We start from the raw sequence: 24341 nt of genomic DNA, 5'->3' as shown, positions 1-24341 counted from the left end.
AAATGAACAGGACCTGAGCTGTACACCATCGCGGGGGGTCAGAGTTTGGGAGAGAAACTGGCCGCTTGGCGGTGAGTCAGCTTCTCTCTCTCTTTTTTTTTTTTTTTTTTTTTTTTTTTTTTTAAATATATTTTATTGATTTTTTACAGAGAGGAAGGGAGAGAGATAGAGAGTTAGAAACATCGATGAGAGAGAAACATCAATCAGCTGCCTCCTGCACATCTCCTACGAGGGATGTGCCCGCAACCCAGGTACATGCCCTTGACCGGAATCGAACCCGGGACCTTTCAGTCCGCAGGCCGACGCTTTGGGAGAGAAACTGGCCGCTTGGCGGTGAGTCAGCTTCTCTCTGACAGTCCCCGCTGGCTCATGTGAAGGCAGTAACCTTCCCGAAGTAGAGATGTGACATTCCACAGCAGGGGGCACTCAAGGAGCTTCATCCCTTCTGCGGCTGCTGGACAACTCCCATCCTAACTCCCTGGTCCCAGCCATAAGCTCCCCCATATCCCTTGTAACAGCTGACTAAAGTTTCAGATTTAGTTACTTACAAAGGAAACACACACACACACACACACACACACACACACACACACACACTCTTATATTTCCATTCTTTCCTAATTGGATAGAGACACAGAGCCTTATTTAGATAGTCCTTAAAATCTGTACCCGCATCACCTTTCCACTCATAGTACTTTTAGAATGTCTTCCTCTCTCTCAAACCCCTGGAAGGTAACCCCGGGAGCACTCCGGTTCTACTGTGAAGAATGCTGTGCTCTGAACCACCACAGCTTTGCTCTGAGAGGCTGTGCTGTGCTCCTGGGCTCAGGAACTCAACTGTCTGGGATTAACTCTGTTTCTCCACAGACCGGCTGTGTGACCTTGAGTAAGTGATGTGACTTCTCTGTGCCTTGGTTTTCTCACTGGGAATCATCCCTTCCTCCCCTCCCTGCATGTGCCTGCCACCCCCACACCATTGAGAGGTGTAGCCCATCCCTCCACCCTCCTAGATCTGGACTGGGTGGTGCCCAGGGCTGTCGAGCCTTAGAGGACTGGCCTCACTGCTCGCTGATTGCAACGACATGGGAGGCCCACTCAGCCGATCACAGTCAAACCACGGAACCCTGTGAAATAGTAATAAATGTTCTTTTAAGCCACTAAATTTGGTGGCTCCGTGCAGCAAGAGATAACCACACTACACATGGATGGGGGTGATCATAACAGTGTCCACCTCAAAGGGTTGATATGAGGATTAAATGAGCTAATATTCGTTAGATGCTTAGAACAGTGCCTGGTAATTCCAATGGCCATATAAGAACATTTTGAACAACAACAACAACTAAAGAATGACCTAGTGCTCTGAAGGTATTAGAGCAGTGGTTCTCAACCTTGGCTGCACATCATCCGAGGCCCAGAAATCAGGATTTTAAAAAGATTCCCAGGTGATTCTAACGTGCAGCCAAGGTTGAGAACCACTGTATTAGAGTCTCAAGCTAACAGATACTCATTTTGAGGAAAGTACAGTACTTGTCACTGTCCCAGTCCCTGGTCTTTATATAAACTTTAGTCAATATGGAGTCAGTTGTTGGTGGTGAAAATACTGTTCTTAAAAGCAAAAGGTACTATCCTGTCTTAGAGACCAGAAAGCCCCTTAGCTCCCTTATGGCTCTGCCACCACAAGACTGCTTGGGGGAGAAACTGGAAAACAGTTGTGAACGGGCTTTGAAGAACATAGGTTCTTTAGCCTTTACTGAGACACCTCATTTCTGACCCTCCCCCCGTGAGGTCTGCACTTCCTTAAACCCAGGCCCCATAGTTCTTTGCTGCAACCAGTCTCTTGCCAATACCTCAGCTTCCTTGCCTCTTCATCCTTTGTTCTTCCCTCCCCGCAAATGGTGAATCCTTTCTTTTTCTTCTCCCCATACATAGCTAAGCTTCTTCATCTAAAAATATATTTTTATTGATTTCAGAGAGGAAGGGAGAGGCAGAGAGAGATAGAAACATCAATGATGAAAGAGAATCATTGATCGGCTGCCTCCTGCACGCCCCACCCTGGGGATCGAGCCCCAGTGTGTTTCAACAATTCTGAAACCAAAAGGTTATCCTCGACCCCTCGCTTTCCATATCAATCCAACATCAAGTCCTGCTGATTTTATCTCCTAAGTAGCTCTCATTCCACCCCCTTCTCTCCATCTTTACTGACAATACATAATCCCAGCCACGCTCACCTCCAGCCTGGACCACTGCAATAGCTTCCTAACTGCTCTACCTCTGGCTACTACCATCTTCTAAGTCATTCTCTACATTTCAGCCACAGTGACTTTTTCACGATACGAATTTGATTAAAATACCTCTTTGTGTCCTAATCTGCTTTAAACAATTCAATGGCTTGATATTGCTCTTAATAGAAGATTCACTTCCTTAGCATGACCTAGGAGGCCCTACATGGTATGGCTCCTGTCCTCCAGACATTTCAGATCCATCTCTCGTGCACTCTGGCCACCTCCGGCTTCGGATGCACCGTGCTCCTTCTAGAAGCAGACTTCTCTACACGCTGTTCCCTCTACCTGGATGGACACCCTCTTCTCTTTCACTCTTACTTATCTTTCAGACCTCAGCTCAAGTTACTTCCTCAGGATGACTTCCCTGAAATTCCAGACTAGGTTAGGTCTCCCCACCGGATGTCCTCATAGCACCACATAGCTCTTCTTCACAGCACTCATTGCAGTTGTAGTTATATAGCTTTTGTGATCCCCAGTAGGGCCTCAGCTCCAGGGACTGTTAGTTTTGCCCACTCTTGTATTCCCAATACCTAGCTCCAAAGTTTTGAATGATCTCACCGGTTTGATTCCCAGTCCGGGCACATGCCGGTTGCACGCTTGATCCCCAGTAGGGGGCGTGCAGGAGGCAGCTGATCAATGATTCTCACTCATCATTGATGTTTCTGTCTCTCTCTCTCCCTCTCCCTTCCTCTCTCTAAAAAAAAATCAATAAAAACATATTTAAAAAATAGCTATGAATTGTTGATTGTTGAAATTGGATAATAGGTACACTGGGTTTCACCATAGTATTCTACTTTTGCATATGTTTGAAATTTTTCCTATTAAAATATTACATAGAATAGCCGTTTTCAACTGGAGTGCCACAAGAAATTTTTTTAAAAAGAATTTCTTCTAAATGAAATACCTATTTAGTCAGGAGCACTGACCAACACAACAGCCAACACAATAGCCGTCCAGTGTGAATGAATCAAAATTATACCTATTTGTCAGATTGGCAAAAAATATAATTTTTGGTGTGCCAAAAATTTTAGTTATTAATGTGTGCCATGAGATGAAAAAGGCTGAAATTGCTGACATAGAATAATTACATAGAAGTAATACTTTTCAAATTTACTTTAGAAAAGGGTTGCTGTTCTCAGCCAAATATTCTAAAAAAGTAGATTTGACGTCTTAGATGTCAAGCATTAAATAATAAAAATGTAGTCACATTTCTATTGTAAACAGTCCTTTCATTAGTTGTCTAAATTTGGAGTGTTTCATTTTAAAAATTGAACATAGGCTCACTGACCATCTTGCTTGAAGAATCATGAGCAAGGGTTGCAGACTGGAGGGGAGGGAGGAGCCTGCCCTCTTCCAATGGGAGGTTATTAGATGGCCAGGAGCTGGGGAGGGGAAGGTGAAGAGTCCTCAGATATGGAGGAAATTGAAATGGGAAAAAAAAATCACTGAGGTCTGCAAAGAGGAACTGATGGAGACAGAGGGAGTGGGACCAAATCAATCAACAGGCGATGAGAAAAGGGGAGCGTAGCAACAGGAATCAAAAGATCCAAAATAAGAACTAAAAAATATGTACAGACAGGATTGATTCATACGAGTCACTGTTATCCTTTTAATCCAGGTACCTTCACAACTGTTACAAATTCTTTTAATATTAAACCTGTTTTGCTAGATAGTGAAGTTAGTTTTAGCAGACAGCAATTATGAAATTTTGGGGGCATTAGTTTAGAATTGCCCTTCAAATACAAAATTGATGCTACCAGCCCGGACTGGAAATTTGAGTTATTTTCCACAGCTCATTTGGTGATGAACTGTGATGCCCGAGCCACCGACACGCCCTTTCACAGTGCCCACTGTGACGAACGGCAAGCGTTTGAAGATCATTAGCTAAAGTTCAGAGCAGCGGATGTGATGATGGAACAGCTTTTAATGTGAAAAATGTTAGCGTGTAATAGCATTAAACTATAATGTCAGTCCATATTCTTTAAAAAAGTGTACAAACTCTCAAAAACTGAATTCATTGGGGCAACATCCCAGGATATAAAAAAAGCCAAATGCCCACAGTAGTGAGGCCTCAGGAAGTTGATTAGTGATGAGTCCGGGGAAGCTGAGCCGAACGGCCTCTTCAAAGCTGTCATTGTAACAGCTACCCTCCTGAGGCTGAGTTACTTTGTCAGGTCTTCTCTCTTCACTCTCTGTTCAGTTTACATTAAGCAGTTCTAAGGTGTTGAGAAGGGACAAAACATGGGCTGTGGTGTTGGGCAGCCCTGGGCTGGGACCCAGCTTCTGCCTGGCTCTGGGATCTTCTCAAAGTCACTATGAAATGTGAATAATGACATCTACTTCCCAGGGCTGTTGGGGAAGGACTGGATGAAACAGCCCACGAAAAGACCATTGTCAAGTGCCTGGTACTCCACAGGTGTAATCTGTTTCCCGTGGATGAGTACAGCAGAATACTTCCAATACTCTGTGATTTGTCATGACACCATCAGGCCTATCCAAAGCACTAAGTTACCGGAAGACTTCCACTTCTTTTATTCTGGCTTAAAAAAAAGATTTTTATTGATTTCAGAGAGGTAGGGAGATAGAAACATCAACGAGAGAGAATCATTGATTGGCTGCCTCCTGCATGCCCTCTACTGGGGATCGAGCCTGCCCTCAACCGGAATCGAACCCAGGACCCTTTAGTCGCAGGCTGATGAGCTATCCACTGAGCCAAACCAACGAGGGCTGCTTTTTTAAAAAAATGTCATATTGCATTTGAGTAGTAAGCATGTAAGTGGGTACCACGGAATGTAGACACGTGAGGAGATAGCAATGTATCGATGAATAATACGCAACATGACGCTGTGACGCACACCGATGAAACAGCTGCTTGGCTGCATAAAAGAAGTAACATTAAAACATTAAAAAGAGACTTAACATAGGAACAAGCTATTTTAATCAAGCAAAAACAAATTTATATTCATTATTTCTAAAAATAAAATTAGACTTTTTCCAACCCTTAACATCTGCATTTAATAATATCTTCTAAACAAAATACAGATGCTAAAACAGCAAATTACAATATATCTCGTACAGCATACAGTATGTTCACTGTTTACACTCACTTGAATTCTAGTTGGTCGTTATGTACTCAATGCATACTTAAACATCACTCAAAATAATGTTTTCACAATTAACAAAAAATGTGACAAGGCTGTCTTAAAACGGCTCTGCTATAAATTGTGTAGAATATACAGAATTACAAAGTCAAGTATTTTTTATCAAAATATACACCCCTCCCTGAAACTAACACAAGCGGTCAACGTTTTAAACGAATAATACAATTATAGAAAATATTTGCAAAATTATTTTTTTCATGTATAAATATTCTGCCATATTTACTTTGGTCTAGAATTATCAGCATACAAGTCCACTTAAAAAATATCCACATGTAAGGGCTGGGAGACATCACTACATGGAATAACTTCTTATTTGGAGTTACCTCAAATCAAAATGACTAAAATACACAATTATTTTTCTTGATTCATAATCCTAATTGATAAAACAAATCAGCAGATCACAGGATTGCTTATTCAGTATTCTAATTATTAATTCTTCAGCCCTTTGTGACTATCTTTTTAACAAAACCCAAATGAATAGTGCAGGTATACATATATACAATGTGTAAAATAAAGTTGAATTTGCTAGCATTTTTTCCATTTTCCTCTATTATATAATACTGTATGTAACTGAATGTGTTTGAACAAAAGATAAATGCAGATACAATATTGGGGTTACTTAACAGCAGAGTACTACAGTATTACAAGGTCAGCGTTGATCATGTCCTTTTCTGGGTGTTTAAATGCTCTCTTGCCCACCCAAATCCGTATTCATTCTTCTTCATGAAGACATCCCCTTTGGAGAGAGAAACTGGAGTCCTTTGAGCTACTTCTTCGTAATGGTAACTCTGCAACCTTGGGTAGCCTTGGGTTTCCATCTATCAAATCCCATGAACATGAATGGCTGCAGGTCACCCTTGAGCCGATTCCCAGATTCTGCTCATACTGGTGATCAAAGGATAGGAATGCTTTCTCTCTGCCTCCTATGATGGCAGTTTAAAAAGTAAGAATCATGAGTTCCAGCTTCCTGGGACCTAGTCCAGATGATGGACCGCTTGTGGGGCAATTAGACTTTGAGGGCAATGTTGATGATGTGGGTCAACATAAAAGAACATTAAAAAAACGTAAGTGGGCTTTTTTAGCAAGGGGGCTAGAGGTCTGTAAACATGAAGACAAGGCATCTGACTTTGTGGATATATTTCTGAGTCACATAAGTGATCGAATCTTATCACCCCATATTCTACCTCCCTCGCCACCCCCAAACAAAGCTACTGTTTGAGGCAAGGACGGTCCGCCCTTCCTGTGGCCCACTCAAGTCTGTAACGGGTGGGGCGCAGTGTGTGTTTCTGTTGTCCTTTTGTTTTATACTAGTCTCTGCTTGTGGGCTGCATACTCTCCAAGAAAACTATCATTGTAGGGATTAGGCTTTCTGTCCCTTTCCAGCGCTGGGCCCTCACCACTGCATGCATGCTTTGTGTTAAATTTCCTAGACACTCCTTCAGTGGAACGGGAGGTGTCAGGTTTTGCTTGATCCCTTGAGCCGGGGGAAGTCTGTCTGGAACAGACCTCCACATGCATGGCCTTGTGATGGATGGGTGACTGCAGGGAGTTTCAGAAGAATGCGGACCTTCTTCATTTTCTGAGGTGAGGCCATTGGAAAGTAATACACAGCACAGGCCACCACAGATAAATTCTGGGAAGGCTTTCCCCATAGATAAGGCAGGACCTATGTTTTCTCTGACTTGAACAGGCCAGTTCTAATAACAGCTCAGCCATAACCTCGAGAGAACAGCATTCCATCTAAAAGCATAGACATGCTCTTTTAAGTCATATTCAAAATGCTTTCTACTGGTTTTTTACACCAGTCCTCATTCTTTGCAGATCTATTGCTCATCGTTATAACTCTCTACAGGGGACATGGACAGTTAAAAGTTAGGGTGATTTATATATGTATTTTACAAGGTTTGTGTTGCAGAAAAGTAGTTCTAATATATGCATGTCCTACTTAGGTTACTCATTTCACACATAGTTTTTAACTACATTAAGTATTTAATAGGTATCCATTGAATTTAAACAATTTTCAATAGTGCAGAAGCTGAATGGGAATGACTGTCAGAGCCCATTGACCTTGGAACTTGCTTATGCAGTTGACATTTTCATGATGTCTGACCCTTTTCTCCAGTGACTAAAGACAGTGTAGCAGCCAGTTCCTAATAGCACTAACCAGAAAGTTTTAAATTAGGCTAAAGTTAAACTCTTTTCCCCCCACTGGCAGAAATACCACAGCTAAGAACTTCATAAACTTTCACACGATACTCGGGGTATTGGCGGAGTCAGCTATTTCATTTTTGCGCACTTTGTAAGACGTTAACGCTAAAACCCAAAGTAGATATTGGGATCCTTTTTTTCTGAAATTTTCACAAATGAGATTTTCTTTTTTACAATTCACTCCTTCATGACTGTTAGGTGAACAAAACAAAACTAAACTTAAAACACACACATACACACACACACAACAGCTAACTAAAAAAACAACAAAAAAAAACCCCCACCAATTTATATTTTTGAAGACTTTTTTTTTCTGTGTCATCACTCAAAGGACATTTCCAACAATGGTTTGTAGATGATCCTTTTGGTCATTGTCTTCTGAATCCATGAAATGTGGATTCTCCAGCGGATTCGAGTTTTCGTGGTACATATCACCTTCTATTTTCTCCTGCTGACTCGGGCTTCTGAACAAGTGTTTCTTCTGGTGCATTCCAAGGGCAGCCGCTGTTTTGCAAATTTTGGGGCACTGGAAGCAGGCAAAGCCCTTCCCGTTGTGCTCCCGAATGTGCCTCTGCTCATGATTCCGTTTCGTGGAGAGGTACAAGAAACTCTGGAAGCAGAACTGACAGTGGTAGCGCTTCTCGCCGGTGTGGATTCTCTCGTGGATTTTGAGGGTCTCATTCAGCGTGAACGCCTTGTTGCAATACTGGCAGATGAACTCCTTGACGCCCAGGTGGATGCGTTCGTGTTTCTGTAAGTTTCCTTGCACCGAAAAGCACCGTCCGCAGGTCTTGCACGGGTACGGCTTCTCTCCGGTGTGACACCTCATGTGCATCTTGAGCGTGGAAGGGTTCTGGAACTGCTTGGCGCAGAACTCGCAGGCATACGGCCTGGCGGTGAGATGCCGGTGGGGCCTTCCCTGGTTCCCAGCCCCCAAGGCCTTGTCTCCGTCGCAGAGCTCACACTGCAACTTGGGCATCTCTTTGTTTTCTTCTTCCTCGAAGGCCTTCTCCGGAGGAGCCTTGCCCACGGCACAGTCCAGTTCTGCCGGGTACTTATACTTGGTGCCTGGGCTCCGACTCCCGTGCTCTTTCCTCCAGTGGGCTTTCCTCATTTTCCTCAACTGTCTCGATTTCTTTTTGGGTTTGTAGTTGTAGTAAGGGCGCCACGGCTTGTCCGTGGAGTCCTGGTCGCTTGCGTCATCGAACATCTCACTCATTTCCATGCACTCGGACTGGCAGAGCTCGAGCGGGCTGTCGCCCTTGGGGTCCAGGTCACTCTCTTGCGGCAAAGCCTCCTCCTGCGCTTCGTACTTGGGTCTTCTCCCTCTTTTGTAGAACAGCTTGGACCCTAGGATATGCCTTTTCACAATGGCTTCATTCCCGATTTTGACTGTTATTTGGCAAAGGGGCGCGACGTTGCTGTTTGTGGAGGTGCCAGGGAGAGCAGGCTTCGCGATGTAGGTTTCGATTTTACTGGTTTCTTTACTGGCATTCGTGGTTTTGCTCAGCGACCCTCCAGGATCAGCAGCGTATCTTGATTCCTCTGGTACGTCTCCCCTGTCACAGGGGATGGTTTTCTTTTTCTCCTTCATGCCTCTGTGTCTGCTGACCACTCGCCCCACTTTGTCCGGCTCGGGTTTGCTGTCCTCTTTCAGGGTCTGACCGACAGCGGGGCCGGGAGGGGCTCTGTGGTTGTTGCTGGACAGGGCAGCCACCGTGCCGCTGTGCACGATCACCGACGAAAACTGGCTGCTGTGCACAATGACCGAGGGCGCTGAGCCGCCGTAGCTGATCACAGACGCCGAGTTCTCACTGCCATGACTCAAAGACAAAGCAGGCACCCCCCCGGCCGGGAGGTCGGAGCTGACAGCATTTCCAGAGAAGGAAAGGGACATCTCCTTTGAATAAAAGTTATTGTCAAGGTCAACTTTCAACGACTCCTCTCCCCATTTGGACCCCTCTGCGTTTGGAACATTGGCAGAAGTGGGTCTGTTCTGACCTGTGGCCGCTTCCAGCGCGACAGCTGGACTGTGGGTCACGGTGTGCACGCTCTCGGGGAAATTCAGAGCCGGTAACTCAGAGCCGCGTGGATTCTGAACAACATAGGGACCAGCTGCAGGCTCGTTCACCTGCCTGTTCTCTCGAGCATTTTCATAGGAAGCACTTCGGTAGCTCTTATAAGGGGCCCTCTTGCATTTCATGGGCAGCAGCCTGTACAGTTTATATGGATAGACACTAGGTTTCAAGCCTCCGTTTGCCGTTTTTTTACTGATGGACAGTCTGTGGTCAATGGCATGGAAAGACTTCTGGTGGTTTTTGAGTATATAGTAGGTCATGAACGTTTCCAGGCAGAAAATGCACTGATACCGCCTCTCTCCCGTGTGCCAGATTTCGTGTCTGGTCCTGTACTCAGCCAGTGCGAACACTTTGTTGCAGTAATGGCAAGGGTATGTTCTTCTCCAGGAGTGGACGTTTGCATGTCGGCGGAGGCTGGATAGAGTCACATAACTGCGCTTACATACGGTACAGCTGTAGAGCATCTGCCCATTAACCAATTTAACCAGGTGGTCCATCTCTGGCAAGGTACTTCCGGGACTGGAAAATTCACCAATCCTGTTTCCAGATAATAAAGACTCTGGGCCTGGGAAGGAACCTCTGTTTTGTCCAATGGTAGGATAGTTTTCTAAAAAGCACTGATTTCCTCCTGGAACGGGTATGTGGCTGGACCGCATGCAGATCTGCTCGTGCCGGTCCAGCCTGTTCGGGGTGCTGAACTCTTTGTTGCAGTACTTGCACACCAGGGGCTGCTGGGTGGGCTTGTGCAGCTGCATGTGGGCACCGAGCAAAGTGCTGCTTTCAAAGGACTTGGAGCAGGAGCTGCAATTGTAAACGAGAGGCGGGACCTCCGCTGCTGGCGGCCCGGGGACCTCAGAGGATACGTTCTCATCTTCCCTGGGGAGACGGACATCTCCGTCAGTGTTGGGAGATTTTGAGCCAGAAAGAACTGCGGCTGGCTGTGGGCTCCTTTCTTGATTAGCCTCCACGGTGGTTGCTGGAGGGGGCGGTGCCTTTTCAGTGGCTGGTTCGGAATCCTGGGGTACGGAGAGTGCCTTCGGCTTCCGGCCTGCGGTCGGCTTTTCGGCCACAGCTTCCCCGTTTTCTTCACCTGTCTTACCGGGCGGGCTGCTGGCAGGTTCGCCTGCGGGCGGGGGCTGACTCCGGTAGGCCTCAGCCACGGAGGAGACGGCGTAGGAGTGCTCGGCCAGGGTCCGCACGGGCTCTGCCTCATGACAGACATCAGTCCTCTCCAGGCAGAGGCTGGCGGTTCTCATGGAGTCGGAGACCTTTTTGAAACTCGCCCTCAAGTCCAGTGGAGAAAACATGTTATTGCTATTTTCCGTCTCGATGATGGAAAACGCATTTGTGATCCTTGGCCCGTTGGTGATGGCTGGTTCTTCATGCTGTCTCTTTTCATTTTTTTCTTCTTTAACCACTCCCTTTTCAGTAATGCAGTACACATAGGGCCCGGGGGGACTGGAGAAGTTGCGATTGGTCAGATCTTCCAAGAAGGATATTCCCAGCTTTTTCCCTGCAGCTGCGAGATCGGTGACCGTTTCCTGCCTCTTGACGACGACCGTGGAGCTGTAGATGTAATTAAGGATTTCTGTAAACACTTCGGCTTTGAGATCATCCAGCTCCAGGACGTGGCTGGAAATGCAGATGGTATGGCTCCAGAAGATATTTTTGAAATAAAGGCTTGAAGCAGCCAGGACATTGCTGTGGGCTTTAAATTTGGTGTCTTCCACAATGATAGTGACATCACACAAAATGCCCCGAATGCGCTGCTCGTTTAAAATGGAGAGCACCGTGTCACTGTGAAAGTCGTCCTTGAAGTCCCTGGAAAGGGACATGACTGTCATCTGAAATAAGAGGAGAGAAATGGTCAGAGATCCTTCCACAAGGACCTTCTTTGTGTCTAGATTATTTTCAACCTCTTTGAAAAAAAAATTTTTTGCATGAAAAGACAGGTTTTTATGTCATTCTGTTGTTGCTTCCAAGACTTGGAGTCAATATGAGAAGCTAAATCTTTATCTCGCCCCAGCCTGTTTCTCAGACCATTGCTAAGAGTTGCATAGTTGGAAATCCTCTCGGAACTCTTTCTCTGAAGTTGCAGCTACATATACATGTCCAAAGTGGGGGGAGCAGGGTTCCCCCCCAAAATGTTAAGGGTCTCATCATCACTCCAGCCTGCTGCGTGGAACTCCCAGAGCTGGGCAATGCCATGGTCCTGCCACAAGCCTCCCATCATTTTCAAAGATGGCCTGATGATCTGATCCAAACAGAGTTCATGAAGGAGGACAATGATTTTTCTTTAAGTTTCCCCTAAGTAATCAGTGCCTGTATGTAAAGGTATCATTACCTGCTCAGAGAAGCAGCAAGATCTGGGTTTCTCAGTGGAAAGTGACAGCATGCATGACCACATCTGACCACCAGGGGCGCCGTGCCCCTCTGTGGGACCCACCCGGTTCCTTCTCTGATTTCCCTTTCATTACAGCCAAAGGAGAGTAGGGTTTTCAAATAGAACTCTGTGAGGTACTGAAGACAAACAAAAAATATGAAACCAGGAAAGTATGTTTCTGAGCCCACAATACTGAGTCTATTCACAGGCTCCTAAATTAGCACAATTTAAAGGCACAGTGGCTCTGGCCTGAGGATCCCAGCTCTGTTTTTCCCAGAGACGAGATCTTGTTATTCTCCACACATGTTCTATAATCAGCCTGGAATGGCCAGGGCCTGCCAACTAGTACCCTCGCGAGGGGCAGTCAAAAGCAATGGCGTTCGTACTGACCTACAATAACTACATGACACACCAGTGACCCAAGACACAAATGAAATTAAAACGTGACCCTTACTGTGTGTGACGCAGTCTGTTCTGTTCTATTATCTTTAATTATAAAATGCCAACAGCAACTCACTAAACTAACTGCACTGTACAATAAGATATCATCCCTGCAGTTAAAAAAAACTCCACAAAACCCCCCTCTGGTCCACAGGATACACTAACCAGCCATTCATTCAGTCTCTCTATCCCTTGTCAAGTGCCATCCAGAAAGCCACGGAGTTTGATGCTATTTCTTTATCTCCCAGTGGCAATGGAGTCTTACAGTTGGCTCACGGCGCTGATTCAGTTGGAAAGGCCAGATGGCCACATAAACAATCTCTTTTTACCCTTTTGTAGAGCTGATACAAGCTGTGCCCATTATGTTACTCAACATCCTTTATGTAAGGGTCCATTTGATAATTTTTTAACCATTTGTACGCCATAAATGTACATTTAAATTCAAAATATCGTGGCGGTTAACTGGTTAAATTTCATTCAGCCAGAAGAAAAAGTACACTTCTACTAACAACTTCTTCAATTCAGATAATGAGAACAGTATATTCCCCATGTGTCTCTTAATTCTTGAGACAAGTTAGAATTAACCTTTATCATCAGTTGTGGTAGCCACTGTGAGCCTGGGTTCCTGGTGTGACAACTGTCTGTCTCACTGTCTTTATTTAATGTTGGTTCTTCTACTCTTGTTTACCCTGCCTTTACTTTTCGTCTCCCATGAATCTTTTCTAGAACTCTGGGGGGAGGAGGGGTGTTAAATCTATAAAATGAAATGAAATCTTTATGGCTTCCTCTGTGCCCCCGAACAGATCACAGGAGTGTGTCCTTCACATTTATTAGGTTGTAAACCAATAACACACTCTGTCGATGTTTCTTTTGCCTTCCTTGGGGTCTCTCTGTTCTGGGCCCTGTAGGGTCTACTTTCTCTCCTGACTCATATATTCTTATGCAGTTTGGTTTCTGTAAGGCCCATACATTATTTCGATTCTTTTTATTTATTTATTTATTTTATTTTTCTTTCTTTTATTATTTCAATTCTTTATCCAGCCTGACTGGTCTCAGATCTGATGAAACACCTGCTATGTGATTAAAAAAGCTGCCTTCCATCTTGGCTTAGTTCTATGCTGTGTCATCTATTTTGTCCTTTCACCTCAAAATTACTGCTTGTTCCAAAACACCCCACTTCACAGCACTCTGAACCTCCCACAAGGCTCTGCCTTCATCTGGGGAATACGGTGTTTCACATCGAGCTCCAGGGTGTCAGATTATAAGCCCCACTGACTTGTGTGGGATTGTCTGATCCTTCTTTTAGACGTTCAGTTAGAATGGTTAGCAAAAGGCCAACTGTTAACATTGCATAAGATCTTAGTCTCACTTATAGGTAGAATAACATATATAACTAGAGGTCCGGTGCATGGATTCGTGCACTGGTGGGGTCCCTCATGCTGGCCTGCACCCGCTCACAATCCAGGACCCCTCAGGGGATGTTGGATAGCCGGTTTCGGCCTGATCCCCACAGGCCCGATCCAGACAGGAGGGAGCCCGATCCTGTGCGTTGAGTGTCTGTCCCCTGGTGGTCAGTGAGTGTCATAGCAACAGGTCGACTGGTTGGTTGTTTAGGCTTTTATATATATAGATAGAAAGCATCATTATGTTTGTCATTGAAACATCCTCATAACTTTGGAAAATCCAAGTATGACATCTTTCATGGGACTATCTACCATTGTGTGGCAGAACCCTTTAAGAAACTAGCACTTATTGAGTTTTAGTGTGGTATCAAAGAATGTCCACAAGTAACTGAAAAGATTATTTAAAAAACTCCTCCTTTGTCCAATTATCTATTCCTGTATGGCTGGATTTTCTTTACATACTTCAACTAAAATAATATATTGCAACTGAATCCAGAAGCAGATATGAAAATCCAGCTGCAAAAATGTAAAACAAGACCACTTTTCCCACTATAAGTTTTTTGCTTTAGAAAGTAGTTATTTTTTTAAATAAAATGTTATTTTGTCAGACACCTGGTTTTATCATAGTATTTTTTCAGAAGTTAATTTTTTAACTCTCATTTTAAATTTTGAATATGGTAAATACTGATAGCTATAACTCAGCTAAACAAAAGCTCTTTGGACCTCATGATTTATGAGAGTATAAGGGAGCTCTGGGACCAAAAAAAAAATTAAGAACTGCTGCTGTAGTCTATGAGAAAATGGTCAGAATAACTTTAAAAGAAATTATTTGAAAAGTATTTTACTCAATAAAATAAATCATATATACTAGTAAGACCAAAAGAACTGAAGACAAAGCGAATGCAAGTGTGGTAAAAAACAAGGCAGAAATCCTCAGGAGACAGGAGAGAGCAAGGACAGAGAAACACAGATGGATACACCCAGTCACATACATACACACGCTAATGTTCCAGGTCCGAAGTATCACAGTAAAGTCCTCACTAACTCTCCAGAGCTCTCGCCAGCAAACATTGGAGGCCTTTTCAGAATAGGAGGGAATACTAGGACCTTCAACCAAACTTGAGCTCCTGCCCCTTCATGCTGCTCTCCTGACCGCCACCATCTCACTCCCCATGAAAGCATAAGTCTGTCCCGACCACTATGACCTTCCCACCTGCTATTTCTCTGCCTCCCTCACTGGCCTCCTTGCTGCTTCTTGAAGAAGCTGGGCATGCCCCACCTCAGGACCTTTGCAGGTGCTATTCCTTCTCCTTGAATGCATGTTCTTACTAGATACCCACAGGGCTCCCTCAGCTGCCCTGCATCATCAAGCATCACCTCCATGGTGAGGCCCACCGTGCCCACCTTATTTTAAATTGCTCAGTGGATAGAGTGTTGGCCTGTGGATTGAAGGGTCCTGGGTTCGACTGTGGACAAGGGCACGTACCTTGGTTGCAGGCTCCATCCCCCACCCCGGCTGGGCATGTGCAGGAGGCAACCAACTGATGTGTCCCTCTCACATCGATGTTTTTCTCTCTCCCCCCACCTCCCTTCTAATCTCTCTAAAAGAATAAATGGAAAAATGTCCTCGGTAAGGATTAACAACAAAAAAATAATAAATAATAAGATAATAAAATTGCAACTCCTCAGCCCAGCACTTAATGTCATCGATAGGTTCTTGAAAACTGCAATTTTAAACAAGATGACATATAAGGAAAACAATTTTACCCGAGGCTAACTGATATAAACAAGAGTTAAGTTCCTCCAGCTTATTTCTGGTCACAAAAACATCACCAAACTTCTAGAGACCCAAAACACTTCTAATATTAATCATTGAAGTAAATGTGAGCTATACATACATTTTAAAGAGATTTATAAAAAATAGTAAGATCATTCTTTTCCAACCCACTCGCTTCAGTCCAGGGTGTCGGTTGACCAAGGCCTCTCCCGGCAGCTTAGGGCACAAGGCGGGACCCACACTGGACAGGATGTCCTTCCACAGCAGGGCGCTCCCACACCCACCCACGTTCAGACGGGGACAATGTGGACACTTCACGTCACGTGCACATCTTCAGGATGTGGGAGGAAACCGGATCCCCGGAGAAAACCCACACAGACATGGGAGAATGTGCAAGCTCCACACAGACAGTGGACCCAGCCAGTACTCGGATTTTTTCCCCGTCAATGTTATAATGGAACCTTATTCGAGGACTTGCTGCACTTGAACTTGAGCACGGTTGAAAAGCCAGGTGGACAGACAGTCCTTTCCACACTGCACGCGGGTGCAAACTGTTCCTTGATTTGCAGGGCCGCTGCCCATATTCTGTTTGCGCCATCTATCACGGCTTGCACCCTTGCCTCCATCTCCAAGATTAGCTTGATCACAGCATTGTTTGCCTAAATGATTCTTTTTTTAAAAAAATCTTTATTGTTGAAAGCGTAAGTCATCCTTTTCCCCCCATCAATCTCCCCCAGCCCACTCCTGTCCCTCCCACCCCAGGCTGCATTCATCTATTAAGTTAGCCTCCTCCCCAGTATATCCTAGATCAGGGGTGGGCAAACTTTTTGACTCGAGGGCCACAATGGGTTCTTAAACTGGACCGGAGGGCCGGAACAAAAGCATGGATGGAGTGTTTGTGTGAACTAATATAAATTCAAAGTAAACATCATTACATAAAAGGGTACGGTCTTTTTTTTTTTTTTTTTAGTTTTATTCATTTCAAACGGGCCAGATCTGGCCCGCGGGCCGTAGTTTGCCCACGGCTGTCCTAGATACTGCTTTTAGTATTCTGGGATTGAACTTGAAAACAAAAGAAACAAAGGTTGCGGGTTCAATTCCCAGCCAGGGCACATACCTAGGTTGCGGGTTCGATCCCTGGTTGGGGCGCACATAGGAGGCAACTGTTCAATGTTTCTCTCTCACATCGATGCTTCGTGCTCTCTCTCTCTCCCTTCCTCTCTCTCTAAAGTAAATTAAAAAAAATATCCTTGAGTGAGAATTAAAACAAACAAATTTTTGGCAATGATCTGACCAACTAAAGTCCAGTATTTCCAGCTTAATTAAATCTTCCTTCCCCCAATTACTCAAGGCAACTTTATTAAATACGCAGATGTCAAAAACCTTAAAATGATAGTTTCTATATAAATTCTAATTCTCACCATGCAAAAAAAAACACACACACACAAAAACCAATCTTGAAAAACCTCTTTAAGTTGTTAACCAACATATCTACTATGTAGAACTTCATAGGGCTTGTTAATAAAATTTGGTGAACTTTCATTAGTACATTTTTTAAGACATGGCAGACAGAGAGTGAAGTAACCCTATCCCGTACGCATTCTTAGTGAGAACCAGAAGTCACTCATTCGAGGCCATGCTCCTGGGCCAGACCGAACCCCATTTTTCTGAAGCTTCTGATCAGAGGGAAAGGCCGAGAGTTCCGCAGCACCCGGGCCGCTCAATCCCTCATGCACGCACGTACGTACGTGGTAACAAAACTGCACAGACAGAGCAACTTTCTCCTCTCTCTCTCCGGCAAGTCCTTTTCTATAAAAAGAAACTTAGAAATAAAACCCAACTAAAAAAAGAACACGCTGCATTAGGATACTGACCTGGAGTCCTGCAAAAGTCAAACCCACAGTCCATTTCGGGCCCGCGCGAGGCCCATGTCGCAATGGAATCTACCGCCTGGGTCTGCCGTCCCCTGTGGAAAGTTCCTGACAACGGACACTGAGTGCTTCAGTGGCCCGGCTCCGCCTTCCCACACATCCTTGCAGGACATTTTCTCATAGTCATGTCGGGTGCCTGCGTCAGACCGCCCCACGTGACGGGGTGTTAGAAACACACGCATCAGATCTCGCAAACAGATTACAAAACAGAAGCCCTTTATAGAATTCAGCTGTGTCTAGGAAAAGGCAAATCCTCTTGGTTGGCCCTCTCCGGGCGGCCCACAAGGGGCCGAGAAGAGCTGCGTTTATCAGACCTCGATGCACTTAAGCTATCAGATTCAAGAAGGCGTAGTATGACAAGGGAATTTTGTTTTTCAACTGAAACCCGGGCCCTTCAAAAGGCTAAAACCAGGAAGCTGCTGGAGTGCATTCAACAGAGAGGGAAGCTGGCTCGAACGGCCTTACCTGAATATATTATTTTGAAAAGGTAAACATTCGCTCTCTGGACTTGTAGTTGTGTGCATATGGATTGTGAGAACGAGTATTTCCAGATTCATGAACGATGCCATGCGTCCAGCTAAATATTCAGGCTGCTTGCTGGAAAGAGGAAAAGGGGAGGGACTAGTCCTTGGTTTCCTTTTTCTTTTGGAAAACATGGCAGTATTTCGGGGCGGCCCGTGTACCTTGGGTTCACCTCAGGATCCAGCTTGCCCGGACTCTGCTTGCTTAAGAAACCTGGCAAACAGGCTTCGAGCTTTTCTCCGAAGCCCTGGAGAGATGTAACCGTTTCTTGTCTCAACCAAATTCCACTGGCACTCCAAGTCCCTGACGAAGGCATTTTCACTCTGAATGCGGGAGGGACCGCGTTACCAAAATGGCCAGCACAGGATTCCTGACCCTTGGGACTTTTCGTTTTAGGGGTGAGCCCTAAACCATCAAGAACTGGTTTCAAGAGTCAAACACCACTTTCTTGTGAACCGAAAGGGGCCTGTTCCCACTCAGTTGCCCGCTACCTCGCAGGGAGGTGGAGGGAAGAACTGCTGTACATTTTGGCTTCTGCACAGGAATGAACCTCCAGCTAGTGGCAAGGACGGGCTATCCTAAAATGGACCAAGCACCAACTGGTTCGTTTGTGTCAAACTATCTACATCCACCTCCCATTGCACCCTCCTTCCCCACCCACAACCCGCTCTGCATCCCGGCTTTCTGGGGACTCCTGCAAGGCAACGAATCCACTTTAGCTGGGCTCTTCGTGATGTACCAGAAACTGGGCAGAGAGGAGTGACCGGGATAAAGGTCACTACAAGCACAAAGCGCAGTGCTGGACACATAGTAAGGGTTCAGTGAATGTCGGCTGGAATCAACTTGAGAACTGACTGTCCGGCTCAGCGGGTGGCCCTGGAGAGAACCCTATGCAGGGTGCTCTTTTAAAAACACAAAGGAGGTCAAATTCCCCTGATGTTAGGATAAAACCCAAACCCTTCACTGTGGATGGCAAGGCTTGCACTGTCCACGTGTCCTGTCCACTCTCTGTGCTCGCCACATAGGCCTCCCTGCACTTGCTCCACTTGTTCTACTTGCCAAGGCTCCAGCGGCCCTGGTCCTTCAAACACTGGTCCCAGCACCGCCCGTGGCGGCCTCACTCTCCTGCTTCAGGCCCAGCTCAAACGTCACCTGAGGGACCACCCCAACTCTGTTTGCTCCGGCCTGGCCTCTACTTGCCCTCACACTGTCTGACTTATTTCCTCTGTACTACTTAACCTCAACCTGCAATTATCACGTGGGTTTGTCTGCATGCTCACTGTCTACTCTGCCCACCAGAAAGGAAACTCCAGGAGGAAAAGGACCTTAGCCGCCCTGTTTACCGCTGCACCACCAGGCCGCGGCATGGGGCAGGCACTCAGGAAATAGTTGTTGAATGAATACATGGGGTGGCTATGCACATAAAACACAAAAGCAGCCTGCTCCCACCTTGCGCTCCTGATCCCCTGACCCTGCTCTGCTCTTGCCTCTCCCACAGCACTCACAACGTTCCAGTAGATTATTTATTGTCCAGCTGCCTGCCAGAATGAAGCCCTACAGGGCAGTAACGTATCTGCCCTGATGTATCGGCATGCTCTAGAACAGGCCTGACACATAGTAGGCCCCCAATACATGTTCATTTCCTAAATAAACAATCTGTACTGCAAATAGAGATGGTTTTGTCAATGAGCATTCTACATGGATAGGCACCATAAATATTGCCATTGCCATTTTCCTCTGCCAGAATTTCTCCACTCCCCATATTACTTCATTGAATCCCCTTCACAATCCTGCAGGCATATAATATGGAGAAATGACTGCGTACTCACAGGGTTAAATGAATTACCAGAGTCCGAGCCCCACGCACGCACGCACAGAAGCTGACCTTATCCCACCCCCAGGGAAGTGCCTGGCTGGCGGCAGAGCCGTGCCTTCTGACGGCAGCGCCCTGCTCTGTGCCCTGCTCATCCCCCACCTCACGTGCACCTGCACATGCGGCAGCAGTGAAGTCAGAGCAGCTGACCTGCTCCATCCGGCACACAACGGCCTTGCGCGGAGGCCAGCTGCAGGCTCCCTGGGCAGGGTCAGGACTGCGGAAGCCCGCAGCAGGAATAGACCCAGGCTGAGTGAGATTCACGAGCTAGCGCTGCCGGGGCAGCCAGCCTGGGTCACATGCCAGGAAGCCACTGAGAAATGCTGCCTGTTGTGAGCAGAATGTTCCAGAGAGGCCCCCAAGAAGGGCAGCTGAGGGTCAGAGTTAAGTAAGGCAAGCAGACCCCTGACCAGGGGCAGCGGGTACCAGGGCCACCTGAGCGCTGCTGGATGTCGAGCCTTGGGCCTGGGACCCTTTGCGGCTGGTCGGCACAACCAGCATTTTCAAGGTGCCACCTGAACATGCTGTCAATCATAGCATCATCCACAGCACAGAATTTTCCCAATGCCAAGGCCCTTACACTATACCCATGTGTTGCCAACGTAAAATTTTTAGTGTTAAAAAAGTTGATATTTAACAGTTTGCTGCCAATTCAGTTCGAGAATTCAGGAGACAGAGGATCAGGATTTGCTAATCAGAAGTGAATTCATGTGCCTCCCCTCCCCACCACGAGTGTTGAACTTCCTCTCTCACTAGAAGCCTGGAGATGATGCAGCCCGGACCAGGGGCTCTGCTGGGGACCTGTCAGTCAGGGCACAGATTGAGGTCCGTGGGCATGAGCTTTGGGTGTGAGCCTTCTCCAGGACAGAGGGGGGGTCTCCCTGACAACATGAAGCTGAGATACAGTCTACGAGGCTTGTTAAAACCCCAAATGCAAATTCCAGTATCTTTACCAAGGCTTGTAAGATCCTCTGACAAATGTGTGCTTTTATCACAGGAGTACAGACTCTGCGAGGACGGAGACTGTTTACCGCAGCCTCCCTAGCTCCCAGCACCGCACGTGGCACATGCCAGGTGTTAGTTAACAAGCCTTTATTAGATAAATGCAAAAAATAAAAGGCAGCCAAACACTAAGCTTGACCCGCCATCCTTGACACTGTTACCGAGCTTTGTGGATCCAGTGTTAGGTCAATGCTATTTGTCAACTATGCTAAAAGGGAGGATATACTCGATGAACATAAAAAAAGTCAAGAAGGCTATTCTGACCTAGTAAAAGTAAACACACACACACACACACACACACACACACACGCCAAATCAACACTGCCTGAAGCGGAGCTTGACAAAGACAAGCCAGGGCCGTCCACTGCCCAAAAAGTCATTACTCTTCAAACAAGTTAAAACATTGAAACACCACTTAGAAACACGGAAAATGTCTTATTCTCACTGCTTTGGCTCAAAGGAAGGCAGAGAGCAATCCTTCAAGCTTTACTGATATGCTTTGTTCCGTTAAAGACAAGGCAACAGGCCCAAAATGGAGTTGCTCAGGTCCTTCCTAAGCCTCCCTCAGGTCATCAAAACGAAACGTAACTTAGCTCTGGCTCTCCCAGAAATGGAGCCTTAGACAAGTCAATCAGAAATGGACTGACCAGCGTTAGTGAGGCCACCTTCCTGCCACACCCCTGCTGTCGCCGATGTGGAAGTAACCTTGCAATAACCAGCCTGCGTTTCGGCTCCGTGTGATTTCCTTGACTTGCTCCCTTCTGCCTGTAACGTCTCTTGCCTTGTATCTTAGGAGCGCCTTTCAATTAGATTGGATGCTGCCCGATTCATGAGTCACTGAATAAACCCAATAAGACCTTTACATTTTACTCTGTTGAATTTTGTTCTTTACCCTTTAAACTCCAAGGATTTGGCCTTCGTCTCCTGACTGCTTGGAATGAATTGGCAACGGACTTTTAAAAAATCAACTTTTTTTTTTTTTTAATACTAAGAATTCAAAGTTGGGAACACGTGGGTGTGAGGCCTCGGTGTGGGGTGTTTGTGAGGAACTTTGTTTCCACACGATGTTTTCCCTTCCAGCAACCCAGGGGTCTCCCTCTCTGTACCCGCTTTTCAGGTCCTTCCTACGTCCCCCTCACTCAGCCTCCTCTCACAAGCGGCTGATTGGGAGAAGGTGCTGGGCTGAGCGAAGCACCCTGGGCCTGGGCCTGCTTCTGGGTCCCTGACCTTGGGTGCCCGTGCGTCCAAGTGCACTGATATGTGACCCACTCACCCCCCCACCCCCCCATCAGGCAACCAACGGTCTGATGAAAAAGGCATTATGACGGGTGTCCGTCATGGCAGTTCTCAGCAGAGCTGCGTGTCAGGCTCACCTGTGGAACCATAGAAGGAATAGGAACGAGGGGGCCCCCCAACACTGAGTCGGAGTTTTGGGAGATAGGGTCTGGGCAGGGGTGCTTTCTGCTGAAAAGGACCGAGTCATGCCGTGCAGAAGAGCCGGCCCCTGGCTCCTAACTACACTAGGAAGAAGCAGGCCGTTAGTCCCTCGCTTGTGACGGAGCCCCTCTCGGCAGCTTGCCTGAGGGCTGCTGGAGAGTGACACTGACATCCCACCACGCTTGTGTCAATGTCCCCAGCGTGACTCAGCTGGCAGGCGGAAGGTCACCTGAATGTGCCAGCCACGCGCTGTGCCTGATACCTAGCAGGCGCGTGCACGTGCCCAGTGCCACGTACACACTCCAGCCCGTTTAAGCCTCACAGCCACCTCACTTTGCCAACGAGGACGCCGAGACCCAGAGAGGTTGTGTCACTTGACCAAGGTCATGTAGTGACTGTGCGGCAGAGCTGGGGTCCACACCTGACTCTGATTCAAAACCACACTCTCCGTTTCAGGTCAGGGGCGCCAGGAAATAAACTTGGCTTTTCCACACCTTCTTACTATCGAAGCCTCATCAGCTCATGACCCGGGCCTACTCGCCAGAGCGTGCACGTTTAGTAAACTTGCAGCCTGGCCCTGAGCAGGGCTGCCATGCACTGGTGGGCAGGTTATGCCTGTGGTATGCTGTGGGGTGAGGGGAGAGTGGCCAGGAAAGTGCCCTGGGGAGGGCTGCATCCCCTGCCAGAAGGGGGCCACTCCTTTAAGATGGACCACCGGTGGCCCTGGGGTGAACATTTAACGGGAAATTGAGACTTTTCTGTAACATTCTACTCGTATTTTCTTAAAAAATATAAACTTTAAAGTAATGTATAACATTCAAAAATATTATTTTGATTTTGATCCACTTCCATCTCAAAATCATATTTATTGAATGCCTACCATCCACCAGTCACTGAGTATAACACAGGGGCCTCGACCGGACGGAGGTGTAGAAGAGGTGAAATGGGAATACTAAAGCTACTGAACGAGGAGAACTGAGACCCCCAAGGCACTGAATTAGTCCATTCATGAAACAGGGCTCTCCCTAAGGGTAATTTAGGGTCAGACGGACCATGTCCAGGCCTGCACAGTGGCGAAGAGCCTGAACTGCGTTGTCAGGTGGACCTGCTGTCACCTCTGGCTGTGACCTTGGATACGGTTCTTTCTTAAAAAATGTTTTTGTTTGTTTGTTTTTACTGATCTCAGAGGAAGGGAGGGAGAGAAAGAGAAAGAGAGAGAGAGAGAAACATGGAGGTGAAAAAGAAACACGCCTGACTGGGGATCGAACCTGCAATCTGAGTATGTGCCCTGGCTGGGAATCGAGCCACCACCTTCTGGTGCACTGGAACCAACTGAGCCACAAAGCTCGGGCTGGATGAGTTTCTTCATCTGCAAAATGGGGCTAATGAAAGAATCTACCAGGGTTAACGGGAGGATTACATGGTCATACTTATAAAGTGTTTGGCATAGTGTCGTGCACACAATCAAGCTTTAATACATATCAGCTATTACGGGTATTACCGTTACTAATTAATTCTTCTTAGTCGCCTTATCCCAGGCCCCAAATCTAGGGAAAGCGAAGCTCCTCGATGGCAGGGAAAATGCTTTACTTCTGTGGGCCCGGGGCTCCCACTGCCCCAGTGCTTCACACCCCGGAGGGGCTCACTGCGCTCCTCCCTGATGCAGAGGACGGTGACATCTGAGACTCAGCTCATATGTGGGCATTTCATTACAATTATCATCAACCTTCTGGGAAACAGGGCAACAGACGCTCCGACCAACTGAGCCACCCTGCCAGAGCTATTTAAATTCTTAATGCCTTTTTCTGCATGCAAAGAAGAAATGTTAACAAACAGTGCACTG

At 46.5% G+C, this 24341-nt stretch overlaps 1 protein-coding gene across 4 annotated transcripts in view; it reads right to left on the bottom strand.

Moving 5' to 3' along the window:
• Positions 1–24341, bottom strand: part of ZBTB38 (zinc finger and BTB domain containing 38) — an 81729-nt gene that overhangs the window by 3340 nt on the left and 54048 nt on the right. For 2 of the 4 annotated variants that reach the window (XM_023749591.1, XM_006083770.3), the window contains one exon: positions 5203–11573. The exons of 1 other annotated variant lie outside the window; for it this stretch is intronic. In XM_023749591.1, coding sequence (XP_023605359.1) covers positions 7977–11573 — 3597 coding nt within the window. In that variant the 3' untranslated portion in view covers positions 5203–7976. Of the gene's footprint in view, positions 1–5202; positions 11574–12073; positions 12216–24341 lie in introns of those variants that run through there. One more of the 4 variants, XM_023749590.1, reaches the window with a different exon arrangement.

Source organism: Myotis lucifugus, unplaced genomic scaffold, assembly GCF_000147115.1.
Source record: "Myotis lucifugus unplaced genomic scaffold, Myoluc2.0 scaffold_8, whole genome shotgun sequence".
NCBI lineage: Eukaryota > Metazoa > Chordata > Mammalia > Chiroptera > Vespertilionidae > Myotis > Myotis lucifugus.
Note: the sequence above shows the minus strand (reverse complement) of the source record. Positions and strands in the feature narration are given on the sequence as shown.